The following is a 16766-nucleotide window of genomic DNA, read 5'->3' as shown; positions in this document are numbered from 1 at the left end:
ATGATTAAGGTGGAGAAACTAGCACTGCTGCTGAGCTAATAGCAAGGAGGGACACCTGGAGAGGCCTTGCCTTCTACATTTGTGTAGAAACATCAAGGAAATGAGGAAAATCCTGATGTAAAGCACAACAGGTTTGTTTTTATTTTTTTCCATTACTGAAGCTTCTTTTGACATCTTTATACCCTTTGTTCAAATAAAAGTTGTGAAGACTATGAACTGAGTATATATTCCCTGTAAAGTGTTACCATATTTCAAAAAGTGCAGATTAGTTTCTACTCTCTATTTTTCCCAATCTATCCAAAATACCCATAGGCAAAACATATGAGTGCAGCCTACACCCCTTTAGCTGAAATTGATCCCACACTTGCACTAAACATTACCCTGGGCTTCCACTGCTCCAAAAAACAGCTTGTAAAAATAGTACCTGTATTATTTCATTTCCTTATTTCATTGTTTTTATATATTAAACTATATTCAGAAGAAGTCTTCTACAGCCAGAGCTTAAGTTTGAAAAATTACATCTTTGTCCATCAACCACCATATATTTCAGAAGTTCCCAGATACAGGACTCAGGAGTGCATTCACGTTTGAGACTGCATACACATGTACATGTTCATGGAATGCATGTTCAGGAGATAGTTTAGGAAGCTGTTAATGCTGATAACTTGGACAGTGTTTCCATTCTGTGTAGAGGCCAAAGCACATTTTGGTGGCAGATTTCTGTTTTCTGGAGACTTCTGAAGACACCACAATGCCAGCTACAGAGCTGCCATGTCCCACAGTGTGCAGAGGGAGCCCACAGCTGATAGCCTCCAGCCCATCTTGGGCAAGTGCCGGTATGTCTTCAGGAAGTGGAGGACAGACAGCAAGCGTGAGTGTAGGATGTGTGAGCCACAGCTGAAGGTTAGTGATGAATACCAAAGCGTCCCAAAATTGAAAGTTGCAACCCACAAGCGGTTCCAGGGGAGTTTCCATTTGGGGCTGTGACTCAGCAAAGCTAGTCAAAGACAACAGCATTTTGGTCTCAAGTAGCCGCTAAAACCATCTGTGATGATTGACCTCTCCTCGGATGGGCCTTGCCCCCATGGTTTTTCATAACTACCATTTTGCTCTCATGCAAAACATGGAAAAGGCAAGAAACCAGACAACTCTGTGCTCTGATAGGGTTGGTCTAAATGCTAAAGCACAAAGCTCAGGGTAAAATACTCTGGCTTCTTCTGGGACTGTACACATAATTTATTGAGAAAACATCTGCTGAGGGGCAACCTGGCCTGGAAGCCAGCTGCAAGGTAGGCTAGCTGAGCATGCAAGGCTCACCATGAGATGGCAGCCTTCCCCACCGCCTTGCACACCCCACATGCCGCAAAGAAGATGTGCCAAGCTCAGCACAGAGCAGTTCTGTCTTCCTGGCAGAGATGGGCTGCCAAGATTTCAACAAAGGGCTCCCTCAAAAAAAAAAAGAAAAAAAAAAGAAAAATCAGAATGCTGTGCAAGACATACAGCAATCCCATGATGAAATCTTTTTTCTTTCTTCAAATGAAATTGAAATCCAGAAAATATACATTTTCAGCATTTGTTCTCCCAGCACAGATCTACTGGCTGCAAACTGTCCCCGCAGCTGAACTCGGCCACCCTCAGATGCACCGCACGGCATGCCGCCATCTCCCTGGTGCTGCTTTGCACTTGGCAAAGTCCCTTGCATGCTGCCAGCCATGTCACAGCTAGAAGGATTCTTTTATGGGCTGAGGAGCAGCAGGAGGTAGGGTGGAAAGGCACTATCCCATTCCAGTGTTCCCATGGCCTCGGTGCCCTTTGGAAGCACACCGAACGTGGTGCTTGTAGAAAATGCTGTCTTGAAAGGGTATGAATAGTGGGTTACTGGTTTCAAAGCAGATCACTCCCAGGAGACTCACTTTATGTTGAGGGAGCCCTTCAGCTCTTACAATGTGGGGCAACGTGTGCCACCTCTTTCTCAGTGACACAGATCTACTTTATGCTCATCACACCTTTATGTGTATCACAGAGAGGACCCAGGCAGATTTGGAAATGTCTGAATATCTTCCTACTCACCTGCTAACTGTGTAGGAGGTAACACAGGGGTCATTGACACTGCTGATCTAAACAGGGAAATAAAAGAGAAAAGTCAGCTATTGAGCTGAGTTGTCCCTTACCTTAAGTAGGTGTAGTCATCCCATGGGTAGAGTTGAGTTCATTTAAGCCTGCTTCAGTGAATTTTGATTCGAAATGGTACTAATGTGAATCTGAAGAATCAGCACAGCCTTGGATGAGTCAGTGAAACTCTCATGTCAGATGCTGACTTCAGTCACATCACTGTAAAGCTGGGGTCACACCTCTGAAGGCTGTAGTGCTATTTCAGTGGGACAGTTGTGCAACCGTGATCAAAATCTGTCCCACTCACCTCCAGGTGTTGTGCCAGTGAACAGCAGCATCTGACCTCTTGCCACTGCAGTCCTCACTGAGTTTACCCACGGACAGAGTGTGCTGTTGAAACAAAAGGTGATAGAAGTAGAAGTGAGCAGGATTTGCCTCCAATAGCAGCTTCACTTACACAGCTGTGCTTCCCTCACTGGGATCTCCAACCTTCATCTTCACAAAGCTGAAACGAGAGCATCTTCACTGCCTTCAGCAAAGAGACATCCAGTTGGCCCTTGCAGAAAGGGGCTCTGATTCAGTCTTCTGGTTTTTAATTAACACCACTCTTAATGGCCTTCTAATTGTGCTGCTGAGTCCCACTATGCCTTTCACAGCTTTGTTCAGGCTATAAATACAGTGGGCAACCTTAAACTCAGGCTGCAGTCAAGATTGTGCACTGAAAACATTCAGATATGGATGACTTTTCACCTTTACTTGCCAGAGGCCAAATTCTTTCAAACATTGATAAACTTTATTTAACCAGGAAGTCTTCGAAATTCTGGAGTGAGCCTAAAGGTCACAAGGTCTGAGATGACCTTGAAAAGTAACTTTTATCTCAGTGGACATCCTGGTGAGTCAAGGCTTAAGCAAATACACTCTGATACCTAATTCTCCCAAGAGCAAGTCTTTGGTGCCAAAGGTTGTATACTTAGTGAAGTATTTTGCACAGACATGCAGAGTTGGGAGCCATTGTATGCATTTCCTTGTAATTAACAGTGATTACTCATAATTAATAAATACAGAGCTCTAGCAGGAGGAGGATTTTGAACTCCAAGGATGTGCAGGCTTCCTGAAAAACGCATGCCACTTGTTATGATAATTGCAGAAGACCAGAAGATGCAAAGCCAGAGGCAGTAGGATAAGTAGAAAGGTTTTGTTATTTTGGAGAAAAGCAAGCAAATAACATGGAAGAAACACGCTCACAGAAGTAACGTATAGGCCATGCACACTTGAGGTAAATGAAGGAGTAGAGTGAAACATATCTGCCCCTTTCTGGTATGTAAAAGTGATGTACTTGTGCTTGTTAGCGGAGCATCTCACTCCATTAGTCTTGGCACTGCATTATGAAGAGCTGTGTATCTAACTCTTCATCTCCCCCTGTGCTCCTTGATTTGTGTTGAGCCTGGCCAGATGCAAGGCCCCTGCAGTGCACCCAGCAGCTATTGTGTTCCATACGCTTGGGTTGTCACTAAAACCCATGTGATTCCACGGGTTTTAAATATGTGCAGAAAACATGCAAGGTAGTTAACTTTCCTTGCTTCTTTGCTCTTCTTTGCCTGCTTTGTCTCCTTCTGTTCTGTTCTCTGTGGCTGCGCTACTGGTTTCATCCTGGATATCTGTAGACATGTATGTAAGTCATATTTGCGGGCATTGCATTTTTGTTCCAATAACCAAGATAAGAATTTAGGAGGTGCTTTACTTTACTTGGTTTTTAATGTGTATATCACAAAGAAAAGCACACATACCAGGAACAACAGACTGGTCTTCAAGAGCCTGATCATTGGTACAGAAAGTAGTGGAAAGGATTGCCTTGAAATGGTTTTTTTGCATCGATGTAGCTCAGTTCCTGGTTATCAGATAGATGCTGAGAGTTCCTGTGAAGTGAATGGGGGAAAAGAACACTTGCCTGAAAGTTGCATGGAAAACCATCTTATCAAAGAAAGTTGGGTCTTACATCCTATCTCTGTCAAGACCTCACATGCTTAATTATTGTCTGAAAAGGAATATTTCCTTCCACTTAAAATCCACAGCTCTAAATCTTCTCTTGGAGTTGGTCCTTTAAGACTTCTTCCAAATAACATATGATAAAGAAAACTGCATCATCCTCCTGACCATTAGCTCAACATTTAGAGCATAATTTTCTTCTTTCCCCAGGCAGTGGGGTAAACCAAACCCCTTATCATTGCGAGCCAGAATTACCTGCTGTGAGACTAACCAGGAGAGAAGAGCTGGAACTCAACACCCTGCTATCACCACTCCTCGTGCCAAGCCTACAGCATTTCAGTAAACCCTGCAAATTCACTTCCAAACAGTGCTGGATGTTAGAGAACTCATGACTGGAGGAAGAGGACAAGCAAGTTAGATCCTGAGGCAATATCAGCAGTCAAGAGTAAGTTCCTTCAGCATGAACAGAGAAAGAGCTGTGCTGGAGATTGATTCCATTTGGTTAAATAATATTTGAAATCAGAAGAGATAAAACCCAAAGTCTTCTGAGAGATAAAACTTTCAGTTTTCTTCAGTGTCCTCCTTCTGCATTGTTGCCCTTTTCCCATTGACTGTATCTCATTTTAGCTTCTGTTCTGCACCGTCTCAGATTCAGGCATCAATGGATCTGCACCATGTTCTGCAGCTCCACTTCATGTCCTTTCCCTCGCGTACCTTCCCTAAAACCTCTTCTGCTCTCTCTGATCTTTAAAGACTGAAGTTCTCCTGTGTACTGAAGCAGATCTGAAGGTACCTGAGGAAATCTGCTGTTGAGCACACAGGCCCTCAGGGATGGCAGGTGTCTCCAGGGTTCAGTGGCAGCAGAGCTGGTCATTTGAGAGTCATCATTTTGCATGCAGCATCTAAATATTCTTGTGGCTTCAGCCACAAACCTTAAAGCATGTTCCCCCTGATAGTAGAAACCTCGTTTAGAAGGATATTGACTGGCTGTGTTCCCTATGTGTTTCTAGGTAAATTCTGTTCTTTGCTGGTTCTCTGAGATGCAGGGACAATCACTGTGCCCGAAACAAGGACAAGGTACTATTACTGAACTAGTGACACAAAATCTGACTATAACATTCTGTATAACCAGGCACTAACACCCTGAAACAGATTAATAGGCATATTCATGGTATGCAAATGAGACAGTACTACTCATTTAAAAAGAGGATATCAGTTTGGTTGCAAAGCTAGGTCAGTTACTTTTTTGCTCTACACCTTTGCATAACAAAGGCTTCACTTCTTAACAGCAGAGCTCATTCAAAACAGGTCACTGTATAATACTGTAATTACAGGGCAACCAACTTGCCTTGTAATTCTACATCGCTCTGTCACACCAACTTTATATCTGTTAATTGCTCCTCTAAATTCTCCTGGCATTTCTATGATTTTTTTATCCTATCAGTTCACCAATGCTTTTACATACCCTTTCCACACTTAGATTAGCGTTTAATCCCAAGGAATCACTGAATCAAAAAGTTACTTGAACAATGACTATTCAAGGATTGAACAGGCTTTGTGCTTGGTAGAGAACTGTTATAATTCACTTTCAAATGAGATTTCTTTTCCTTTTGACACACAAATGCACAGGTACTTACTAGTATTAGCTATGTCAGTTGTGGGAGTAACTAAGCAAGGCTAAGCAAGATAAATAGGAGGAACACTGACAGGTTGACTTTCAGTGGTAAGGTCCAGAGTTAAACAATTGTTTACAATATTCATTACTTTCAGCCCCGAATCCCACTGACAGCTTTATTTGTGTGCTCGTGATTGTATCAGGTTTTCAAGATTTCTGAGCTACGGGATGTAAATAGGAAACTTGATTGCATGAAATTGCAAGTGCAGCGTCCACATCTCGATGGCTTTATCTAATTCATGCTTGTCACTATTGCAGAAGTAACTGAGGTACCAGGCATGGTGGAGGGGAGAAGGAATGGTGTGCTATCCTGAGCAGGACATGGCTTAGCAAGCATTTATGGAGCTTTCCTGGGTTTACTGCAACAAACCTCCTACAGCTAGAAGAGATACTGCTAGCTTTACCTATGTTGCTTTGCAGAGTAAAACTGGGATTCAGCTGACTGTACAAAATCATATTACGAGGTGTTGATACAAACTTTACACTCATCTCCTCAAGGTAATGCTAATAGTAATGCTAATAATAACATTAACAACATTCTTCTGGGAAGGAAAATAAATGTATTGACCATGACATAGCAGTGATTTGTTTCCAGAATAAAACTTAAAGTCAATGGTTTTGAAACCAATTCAGATATGAAACATTTCCATTTCATCATGAAGGTTATCAATGAGGTTAAGAAGGGAATGCATACATAAAGATTGCCCACTTCTCACATTCTGCTGGTTTGTGGTTTTTTTTTTTTAATTACTAAAGGATTCTGTAAATCTCTCATTTACATCTTTGTACTATCCTGGCAACACCAACTTTACAATGTATTTGCATTCTTGCATGTCTAAGAGGTGCTGGAAAGCCCAGAGGGAAAACAACAATTACTAAAGTTGCCCACTGTATCTCATTAAGACTGTTTTTTCATAAATTCATTTTAGCTTTAGAACTGGACTTATGAACACCAAGTGTCTGCCTCAAACTGACTGAACCCTCATTTAGAGAGTGAATCAGCTTGTGATTCATATTGGAGCTAGGAAAGGAAAGGCAGAAGCTGTTCAATGCTCTTCCCTCAGAAGCTCTTTTGGCATACACGTATGGATATCCAGCTCTTAACTTCCTTGGTATGTTGCCCCCAAATGGAGCACCTCTTCATTCTTGCAATATTTGAGCAATGGATACTTATCACAAGGAATTCATTGGGCATCAGCTCATTCGGTACACTTAGACAAACTAATCTACTCTAAGTAGTTATGGAGTCTATTGGGGTTACCTGCCTCCAGGCTACAAAAACCAAAGAGAAAACTAGAAGGAAATACTCTATTTTTCTCCTGTTAGATTTAGAATGAAATTGCTGTGAATGAATGTACTCCATTGATTGCTATTGAAAAGATAGTGTATGTCATAAATTCTACCCTACTACCCACCACTGGTAGATTGTCCTTTAGTGGCAGTAATGGAAACATGGGCTGAAGGTGGGGAGTCTCCCTTCACAGCCAGTAAGGCATTCTCTGTGTGCAGCTTCCTGACAGCTGTGGATCCTTGGAGACCATGGATTTGTGACGATTTTTTTGTGGGTGTTAAGTGTTCTTACGCAACTGAAAAATAAATGACTCACAGAATGAAGTGAAATTCAGAATATTTTCCACATGGAAAACCACTATTTTTTATTTTTTTTTCCTTTCTCTAGTTGGATGAAAGTCAACGGGTTAATGTTATTTGAGGAATCTCAAGTCCCCCTCCAAACTGTTACATAAATGCAATATAAACATGTTTTAGCATTATCAACTAAAAGAAAATGTTCAGCTATTTTCAAATCCGAATGTTTCAATCTGTCAATGCATTTCACTGCTGGTAAATTCAATTTAAACTGTACTTCAGCAAGGTATTGGCACTCCAGTGCCTTTTGTTGATCTTTTTCCCCTGTGGGCTGAACTTCCTAGACCAATGATACCTCTCATAATGTGTCTGCAAGGGCTCCCTGGACACCAGCTACTGTTCTCAGGATGCACAGGTGGGTTAGTGGAAAAATGGTTTTAAAAGAGAAGAACAGGTTGATTTTCCTGAAGAAAACGCACTGAAAAAGAAAAGAACCATGGAAAGGTTTAGATTTTATAGAAACTGCAATTTTGGTAGAAATTTTCCCAGTAAGAAGAAGTAAAACCAATGCAGTAGTTTGCAATGCTGATGGTAGGCTGAAAGGCTGAGTGAAGAACCCTGGACTGTCTCATGCCCTGCTCCTTCCAGCTACCATTGCTTAGCCTTCATAAAATCATAGATTCACAGAATCATTAAGGTTGGAAGACTTTAAGATCACCTAGTTCAACTGTCCACCTACTGCTAATACGCTAATATTGCCCACTAAACCATGTCACTCAGTATCAACATTTCCATGTTTGGTTCTCACCTGTGGCAGCAGTTGCCTGCCTAGACCCACAGGTTGTCACTCTTCTAACAGGACAGCAGGAAGTTGACTAAATTACAGGGGAGAAGGAGGAGAAGGAGAGGTATTAGCCTCCTGGAGGCTTCAGTTTCCATAGCTCTTCTTATGTAGGCAGGCAGAAAAACAGGTACATGAACCGGGACACTGAAGAAAATAAAGACTGCTCGAGTTGTTGCTTTAATCTATTCTCTCAGACAAAGGTTAAATTACCATTTGAATGCCATTGTAGAAGAACTAATAATATTGCTTTTATGCTCTGAGGATCCTCTCTCCCTTGATAATTTGCACTCTTTTCAACTCCAGTTAGAGAAAGCTGTGACTCCTATGATCTCTACCCTGAAGATTCTTGTTTTCACCGTGCAAGAACAGGTTGCCCTGCTGATCCCTCATCGATTTCCTGTGGCGCCTCAGGTGGTGCTGCAGAAACAGCTGACTGTGAGGATGCAGTGCTGAGGATGCAGTTGGGCTTTGAGGTCTTTGTGGAGTTATGCCAAGCAGCTTGTGATTTCCAGCTTCTGGACCCCAGGGAGAAATGTGAACCCTTGGCGAAGAGCTGAACAAAAACCATGATACTCCGTTACCGTCCAAGAGAGCATTTTTTGGACTGCATTTGAAAATACTCTCTCCCTCCTGATTAGGATTCTGTGTTTTCATTGCCATTTAGAATGGATTTTGCTATCTATGGAGGTTATCCTGCAGACTTTCCAGGCTTTCCCATTCTTGCACACTAAGAAGGAAATTGAAACAAACGTGTATTTGTCTTCAGCAATAGCAGTTGTGTCAAGTGGTGTCAAGATAAACACAGCTAAAGTAGGAAAAGAAATAACAAAACCACTTATAAAGAACTGAGCCAGTATACATAGTTTTTAAAAGGGCTGTTAATTGTTCAGCATGAAAACTTTCAGCTCAGCAAATCGCATGCATATCGCAGCTCGAGAGGGGACGAAGTATAGTTCATCCCATCATAGGTGTTAGCTAGCTCCTCTTTTTCCTGATCTACACAACTCACTGCTGAGACGCCTCTGGCTGAGGCCCCTCTGGAAATGTGTAACTTCCATCAGCAGCTGATCTTTCATTGCTTTGGTTGAGCAGGGAGAAAACATCCAACTGAGTAAGGCTTCTGACATTTCTCCTAAGCATTTTAGCCAGCTTCTGAAAAGGCTAGAATCTTCATGGTATCAGGCTGAGTATGTCTAGGAGTACATTTATGGCTACTCTGAACCCAGTCTGTGCTTCTCTGATCTGGGAACCTACCTCTCTGTGGAAGAATCTGCTTGTAGAGACAACTATCTCCCAAAATCAGCAAGACAGGTTATTTTAGGCCCTCTCATCAAGAGAAGTGTAGGCTGCATCAAAAGAAATGTGACAAGCAGGTTGACGGAGATGATCCTGCCCCTCTACTCTGTCTGGTGAGACCTCACCTGGAGTGCTGTGTCCAGATGTGCAGTCCGCAGCACACGAGAGAGATGTATACCTGTTGGAGTCTGTCCAGAGGAGGGCCACAAAAATGGTCTAAGGGATGGAACACCTCCCTTCAACAATAGGCTGAGAGAGCTGGAGCTGTTCAGCCTGGAGAAGAGAAGGTTCCAAGGAGACCTAAAAGTGAACTTTCTGTATCCAAAGGGAGGCTATAAGAAAGAAAAGGGCAGACTCTTTAGATAGGTATGTTGTAATAAGACAAGGAGAAATTGTTTGTAACTAGAACAAGGAAGATTTAGATTGAATGTAAGAAAAAAATTGTTTACAATAAGGGTTGTGAAGCAATGAATCAGAGATGTGGTGGATGCCCCATCCCCAGAACCATTCAAAGCCAGGCTGGATGGGGCTCTGAGAAACCTTATCTAGTTGTTGGTGTCCCTTCATTGTTCATTGCAGGGCAGTTGAACAAGATTACCTTTAAATGTCCATCTCAAGTCAAGCAATTCTATGGTTCTATGATTGTTTTCCTGAAGGCTTTCCCTACTGCTTGCCTAGAGTATTTACATATCCCATATTCCCACAGAATATAAGGGATATCAAGAATGAGACTCTTGAGGACAGATCTGCTGGAGGAAAAGCTGAAGAGTGTTACAGATCCTTACCTATGCCACAAGTGATGATAATGTCACTGACCCCTTCACCAGCTACCTGGAATAGGCTGGGATGTATCTCTGCTCTGACTTCAATACATGAACTAATGGTTTGAGTCTCTATTCAGTTCTGCCAAGCTCCTCCTATGAACACAATCACACTCATCTCTAACTCAGGAATAGATCCACAAGAATACAAACAAAATGCTTGTCTAATCCTTTATTAATCCCACAAAGCTCCAGGCCATAAATTTTGCAGTTTGGTTCAGTAAAAGGTCAAAGACCCCTGTCCTGCAACTGAGTATTTGAAAATATGTCTCCTCTACTGTCATTATTACATTGTAGTAGCTTTGCAGACATTATGGCCTCATGCCAGGAAAACCTGCTGTGTTCCATTTTATGGCTCAGCTCCATCTTTGGTAGCATTGCTGGGAGCCATCAAACCAGCAGTAGGGATCTTACCTCCTTCTTGGAGCTGCCTGGAGGCAAATATCAGATGGGTACAGGTGAAAGAAGAGATTCTGATGGAGTATCTCAACAGCTTGCTCAGACAAAATGCAAGTGGTAGCCCAGAGCAAGAAATTCCTCTGCTATTTCCCCAGTGAAGATGACCTGGGGCATCCTGGACATTCTCCCTAAACACTCATAGCCTGGCAAGATTCAGTGGAAGCTGCTGCTTTCCTATGGAGTATTTCTGAAAATTTGTACCTTTCATATAGGCTTTAATTAACCGACTAGAAATCTTACCCAGAATGGGGTCAAACAAAAGTAATTAGAATTCCCCATTGTCAAAGAAAGTGTTAAGCCATCAAAATAAAGGATAGCTTTAAATATGCTGTGTGTGAAGGAATGGATGATTGAGACAGGGATGCAGAATCTTCAGTCAGTCCTTAATATTTTCCCTGGGAAATGAAAAATCATTTGAAATCTTTTTGGGTAGTTCATGGACTTGAACATGGCTTTCCCATATCTAGTAGGATGGTTCAGATATTGATGGAAGAAGTTTCTGTCCTCCTCATTTCCTGGCAAGTTTCAGTAGTAAAAAAAAAAATGTAGAAACCTCAGGGTTTAAATCTTTGGGACCTGGCTCATTAATATCAGGAACTACAGACTTTATCATGGCAGCACCCGACTTGACTTTTGCATCTTGGTCAATTCTGTGTGCGTGTGAATCTCTGTTATCTGGCAGCTCAGAGGAAAGAGTTGCTTCCCCACTCTGTAACTAATTTTTCTGAAGATATTATAGTATATTTGTAAAACAAATTTTAAATATTACCACAAAAATGGACAAAGAGGGAAGTTCTTTTCGTGTTTGTATTGCAGTATAGTACAACTCTAATTAGTCATATATTAAATTGAGCAGCAGAATTTAGCTCTAAGGTCTCAGACTGATACAGATAACTATAGGCACTTCAGTTGTTTTCAGATCCTTAAATTTATTCTTTGGTTTTCCTGCTAAATTAAGCTATGCATCTGTCAACTCATAATATAAAACTCTAAGGACTTCATGGCCAATTAAACTCTTCTGGCAGAGGAAGAGATCCTAAAATTGAAGTAAATTGTATTAAAAGCTGTTGGAAAATTTTCCAATACTGGTAAAAGAACTTCAGTTTATATTTAGACCAAGTCACTTCAAAATCATCATATTCTGTCAAAGATCCTGTATATCTTAACGTTGTCTTTGCTTTCTGTGATCTGTTGAAAAAGGAAACCAAGTAGTTCTGTGAGAATGAAAATCAATGACATCTCTCATTCTACAGATCTGTATTTGTGGTTTATGATAATCTCCAGCTAAGACCATTATTATGTTTGGGCACCCATATGGTCTCTCTTCCTCTGATAACAACACTTGCCAGGCTTTTACTTGGGCCATACATCAGAGGTGCTTGTGGAGCCTTGCATCTCCACTTGGGTATGCTTGTAATATCTCTCACACTTGTATTTCTTTGTTATATGGGGCTCAACATGCCAAGAACAGGAAAGCAACTGGTGAGACATGATCAGACAGACCAAGTAATCGCATAATTCTCGTATCATTAGGAAACCATTAAAAAAAAACTGATCAGTTATCTTCAAGCCAATGCTGTTTAGTGTGACTTGATAGACCGCTTCTTTCCTAACAACTTTAAAAGCTTCTCTAAAAGTAAGGTTGAAGATATACATGACATTACATATCTATCTAACTCTTAGAAGCAGGAGTCCCACTTGCGTGGATACGGGTAAGCTAATCCACTTGGGATCACAAAAAAAAATATTTATTTTCACAGTATTTTAGGAGGAACTGGGTTTTTTTTTCCATTTTTTTCTTTTTTTTTTCTTTTTTTTTTCTTTTTTTCTTTTTTCTTTATCTAGAACAATGAACAGGAGTTATCTCTTGCATTCAAATGAATGTGGCCCCACAACATTTCCTGCATCAATTCTCTATGGACAAAGCAGGATGTTTAGGAATCGTGATGCTGAGGACAAAGATTGGTCAAAATACACCATCAGCCCACTGTGGGAGTGGAATAATGGCTACAGTGGTATTTTCCATCAGAGAAAACTGAAAATAAATGTAGTTCAACTTTGTTCAGTGGTAAGCCAAATTAAATTACTTTTGCCTCTGACAGAAACCTGTTGTAAGTCCAGGACATGTCCAGTCAACAGTGTATTTTTCACTTCCCCAATCTCCAATATGAGGTTAACAAATTTCCAAAAAAATCTGTGTCACAGACAGTTAAGATACATATTGCTCAGTGACAACACAGACTGTTTGATCTTTGCTCTAAGGGTAAAGCACCATTTCAGGGTTGCTTGGCAGCTCTGTTTTCCTTCCCTTAGAAGAGATGGCCACTGAGAAGGGAGCTCAGGTGTGGCAGAAATGGCAGGTGGTTAGAGCTGACTTGACAGCAATTAAATGTACAAATCTTTGATTAGGCTCGCGGGAATGGAGTCATTAGCTACAGTGAATGGACCAGCTTGCTTTCCACTGCCTCATTAACTATAATACTGATATTACTTTAAAAAGCCTGGAAAAAAAAAAAAAAAAAGTCTTCCCACACAGAATTAGGAAAGCTGAGTTTCAAGGGAAAAAATAAGCTAGTGTAAGCGTTTTTCAGACGAACAAACAGAGCTTGGCTTTTCTGCATGGTCACTGACAAAAAAGCCTCGTGTTTGCTGTACTGTGAGATAGCCCTGTACCCTGTGCTGTGAGCAACACATTCACAGAGATCAACAAGTTGCTTTTGGCCACTGAAATCTAGTAACAGCCTCATCAGGCAGCTTCCTGCTGTGCTCCAGTTCCGAATATTGGTGCCTTTAACAACATCCTACACTGCAAGTGAAGACCTTTGTTCTGTCACACAGTGGAATTATCAGACTACATACCAGTTGCACATAAATCTTCATCTAACAGGCTTAGCCCAGGGGAAGATCTGGCTTGAGCTTTATTTATCTTCCTATAGCATGGCTGGTTGAAGAATGGTTGCAACAACAATATTCTGCCATAAATTAATTTTCTCTCAGCCCTAACTGTATCCTTGCTATTTCATGGAAAGTTCATAATGAAATAATTTGCACCCACTCACCCTTTTTCTTCCACTCTTCCTCTCTTACTCTACATCCCACCAATGTAATTTCTCCAGCATGCTAAACCAAAAAGTCTGAACAAAGAGAATCTGAAAAAGTGCTTTCCCTCAGGACCCTCTAAATAGGGGTTCAAGCCAAAATGCTGACTGCACAAAAGGAGTTCAAGGCTTAGCAAGCTCAATGGCTTTTTGCCTCTCACATTGCTCAAGCAATGGGCAGCACAACTGAACTGGGAGCAGAGGGAAATTGGGTCTGCTGCTCAGTGACAACAGTGCCATTGAGCTCTGTGAGGCCAGGCCTTCACTCCTGGAACAAAAGGGGGATGAGAAATGAGGATGCCATATTTCCTCAAGGTTAATATTGTCCTCTTGAGAAATGGGGAACTGAATTGTTGTTACACTGTCACATGCCTACTTCTGAAGTCTCTGTATAGTCACCTTTGGATCTGTTCTCCTGTTCCAGTGGTTGCACACCATCCTCAGTTTTCTGACTTGCTCCTTCCAAGGTCTTACTGGGACAGAACGCTACAAGATATCTCTATGCCACAGATGATTTAGGTAGAAAAAATCATTTTTCATATTGGCATAGTTTGGAATTAATTTTACAACCTTTCTGCCGTAATAACCAAGTATTTCAGCTTCTTTAGATATATTTGTTCTTCACATGCCTTTTGAAATTTAAGAACTGTTGAATGGAAGAAGAACTGTAAGGGATGTTTCCTCTGACGCAGGCTTATAATTTTCAAAGTGTAATATACGTGATACCCATTGTTCCCTGCAAGTAACTCCACTTAAACAGAGCAACCAACCCAATCTTGATGTCTCACTGAGAGCCAAGTTCATGTGAAGCAGATCCCATGCCATTCAAACAACCCACACTGTACATTTCAGCTGAAAGTCTCTCATCAGGGCATCCTTCCCCAAGATGAGTATGGGACAGAGAACTTCCTAGTAAGAGATGGTATCTAAACAGCTCAGAGGTTCATCAAATAAAGAGCAATCTAGTCAGTCATGTGGCACCAGTTTTCTTTCTGAAATGATGGGATTAGGTCAATAATATCCCTGCAATGTCTGTGTTTTATTTTAATGAGCAGTGAACTTCATGTTGAATCACAAAATATGCTGTGGAAAAAAAAGCATCAATGGTTTTTGGGGGAGGAGAAATTCAGGGAAAAATAAATGAAGAAAAAGGACGTATTTAAGAAGTAGGAGAAAATTAGAAAAAGCTACTTACCAGCTTCTAAATTCTTCTACTATAGAAAATACAAGCTGCATTTTGCTCTTTTGGTGTCTGCCTCCTCTGCATTTCAAGGACAGCTTAGTATCTAGCCTGCTAGGCATCTGTATAAGTCTTCCTTGATTCCTACCCACTTACGCACCCTATTTCCTTTTGAGATCTGGCCTTGAATGATTTCACTCTAGAACCAAACCTCTGAGGATCCTGCCTCATTGTGAGTCACTTTTTAACTGAAAATAGAAACCCCAGCAAACTCTGGCAGGCATAAGGGTACAAAGAGCTGCAGTGAAAAGAGAAGGTCCATCTTGGTTGTTCCCAGTTCCCCTCCATGCTCCTCTCACAGCACTTATTTCTCCCCAGAGCAATCAACAACAGGAGCCCATGACTTCACTTCAGCAGTCACAGTACATTGCATAATTTCTTAACTCGAGCTGTTGAGGCAGTTACACATCCTCCTTTGCTGACAGTGCTATGGGGTTGGCAACTTCCAGCTACGGAATGGAAAAGACATTGGTGGGCTGCAATAACTGAAATTGCCACACAGAGTTTCTCTGGAGGTCATTTGTCAGAGTGGTAAGTGATTTAAAAGCCCTGGAAAAGTTCACCCTCTACAACTTAATATGATTTTTCCATCTCTAGCTTGTGGCTCTGAAGAAAGTGCAAAGGGTATAAACAGTGCTCCCAAATCCTTTCCAATTGTCTTTCTTTTTTTTTTTTTATTCCCATTCACAGCAAATATTTTGGTAAAAAGACGCGCTGAAACAGAAGAAGAAGATGAAGCAACATCAGAGCTGTGCCTGCAAAAATCTCAGGCAGCTCTTAGCCCTCCTTTGTCCTGATGTTGAGCCCAAAGCTGTGGTGAGGCCAGGATGGAAGCAGGAGGAAAACGTATTTTTCACCATGTGTTTTGACTCTGCTCTGGGGCGTAGATGACCTGTTGGTAAAAATGCCTGTGTCCTGTCTCCACAACAGATATATCAGTTGCAAATTATCTGCCCAGTTCTGCTATTGTGAGTCAGGCCCAGTGGGAATTAATGGCACCGTATGATTGTTATTGTTGGCAGTGGGCCTCCAAAGAAAGCTGGCTTCCCCACTGCATTCTGCTGGGCCTCAAAGGCTGATGTTGGGCATATTTCTATTTAGGGCAGCCCGCTGTTATGGAAGCAGGTCAGAGGGGTGAAGGGGCAGCCCCTGGCCAGGGTAGCAAGCCCCTGGTGAGTGCCCACACTGGGTGGGTAGGCCACAGGGCAGAGCATGCCATCCCATTGCCACCACCATGCCATGTCACGGTCCAGCGCCCCATTACATGCAGAGAGGGTCAGAAGGGGGGAAGCAAAGCGATTTGTAGTCATGTTACATTTCCTACTTCAAAACTTTGTTTTTACAACTATTGGCCTTGCCTGCCCCAGGAGCTCTGGCCTGCGCAGCGAACTGTGTTGTTTCATTTCTGTCAGCAGCGGGTCTTTTCTCTTTGCTCCTGCAGGAAGGCTTTTGTTTCATGCCTTTCCTCCCCTGCTGCACGCTGTGCTGGCCAGGCAATGTGCCACGTGCTCATAAGCCGGCTTTCCACTCCTCTCCCCTCTCAACAGCAGCCTCCCGCTCTGCTCACTGCACAAACACTTGCTTAGTGCTTTGGTCACAAATGCCGGGGCCATGTGTGACAATAGTGCGTGGTGTGATAAGAGGGTGG

At 42.0% G+C, this 16766-nt stretch overlaps 1 protein-coding gene across 17 annotated transcripts in view; it reads right to left on the bottom strand.

Moving 5' to 3' along the window:
- LOC116217863 (uncharacterized) overlaps window positions 1–15471 on the bottom strand; it is a 49543-nt gene extending 34072 nt beyond the window's left edge. Inside the window, exons 1-7 of one of the 17 annotated variants that reach the window (XM_085215949.1) lie at window positions 15074–15394; window positions 3900–4028; window positions 2602–3770; window positions 2420–2502; window positions 2071–2117; window positions 1318–1446; window positions 119–997 (exon numbers count right to left, since the gene is read on the bottom strand). In XM_085215949.1, coding sequence (XP_085072075.1) covers window positions 759–997; window positions 1318–1446; window positions 2071–2117; window positions 2420–2502; window positions 2602–2607 — 504 coding nt within the window. In that variant the 5' untranslated portion in view covers window positions 2608–3770; window positions 3900–4028; window positions 15074–15394 and the 3' untranslated portion in view covers window positions 119–758. Of the gene's footprint in view, window positions 1–118; window positions 1447–2070; window positions 2118–2171; window positions 2503–2601; window positions 3771–3899; window positions 4029–4353; window positions 4484–4891; window positions 7839–15073 lie in introns of those variants that run through there. The other 16 variants (XM_085215945.1, XM_085215947.1, XM_085215948.1 and 13 more) reach the window with 16 other exon arrangements.
- Window positions 15472–16766: the final 1295 nt, after the last annotated feature.

This window comes from Meleagris gallopavo, chromosome 1 (assembly GCF_905368555.1).
Source record: "Meleagris gallopavo chromosome 1, MGAL_WU_HG_1.1, whole genome shotgun sequence".
Classification (NCBI taxonomy): Eukaryota; Metazoa; Chordata; class Aves; order Galliformes; family Phasianidae; genus Meleagris; species Meleagris gallopavo.
The sequence above is the reverse complement of the archived record's forward strand: the minus strand, read 5'-3'. Positions and strand labels throughout refer to the sequence as shown.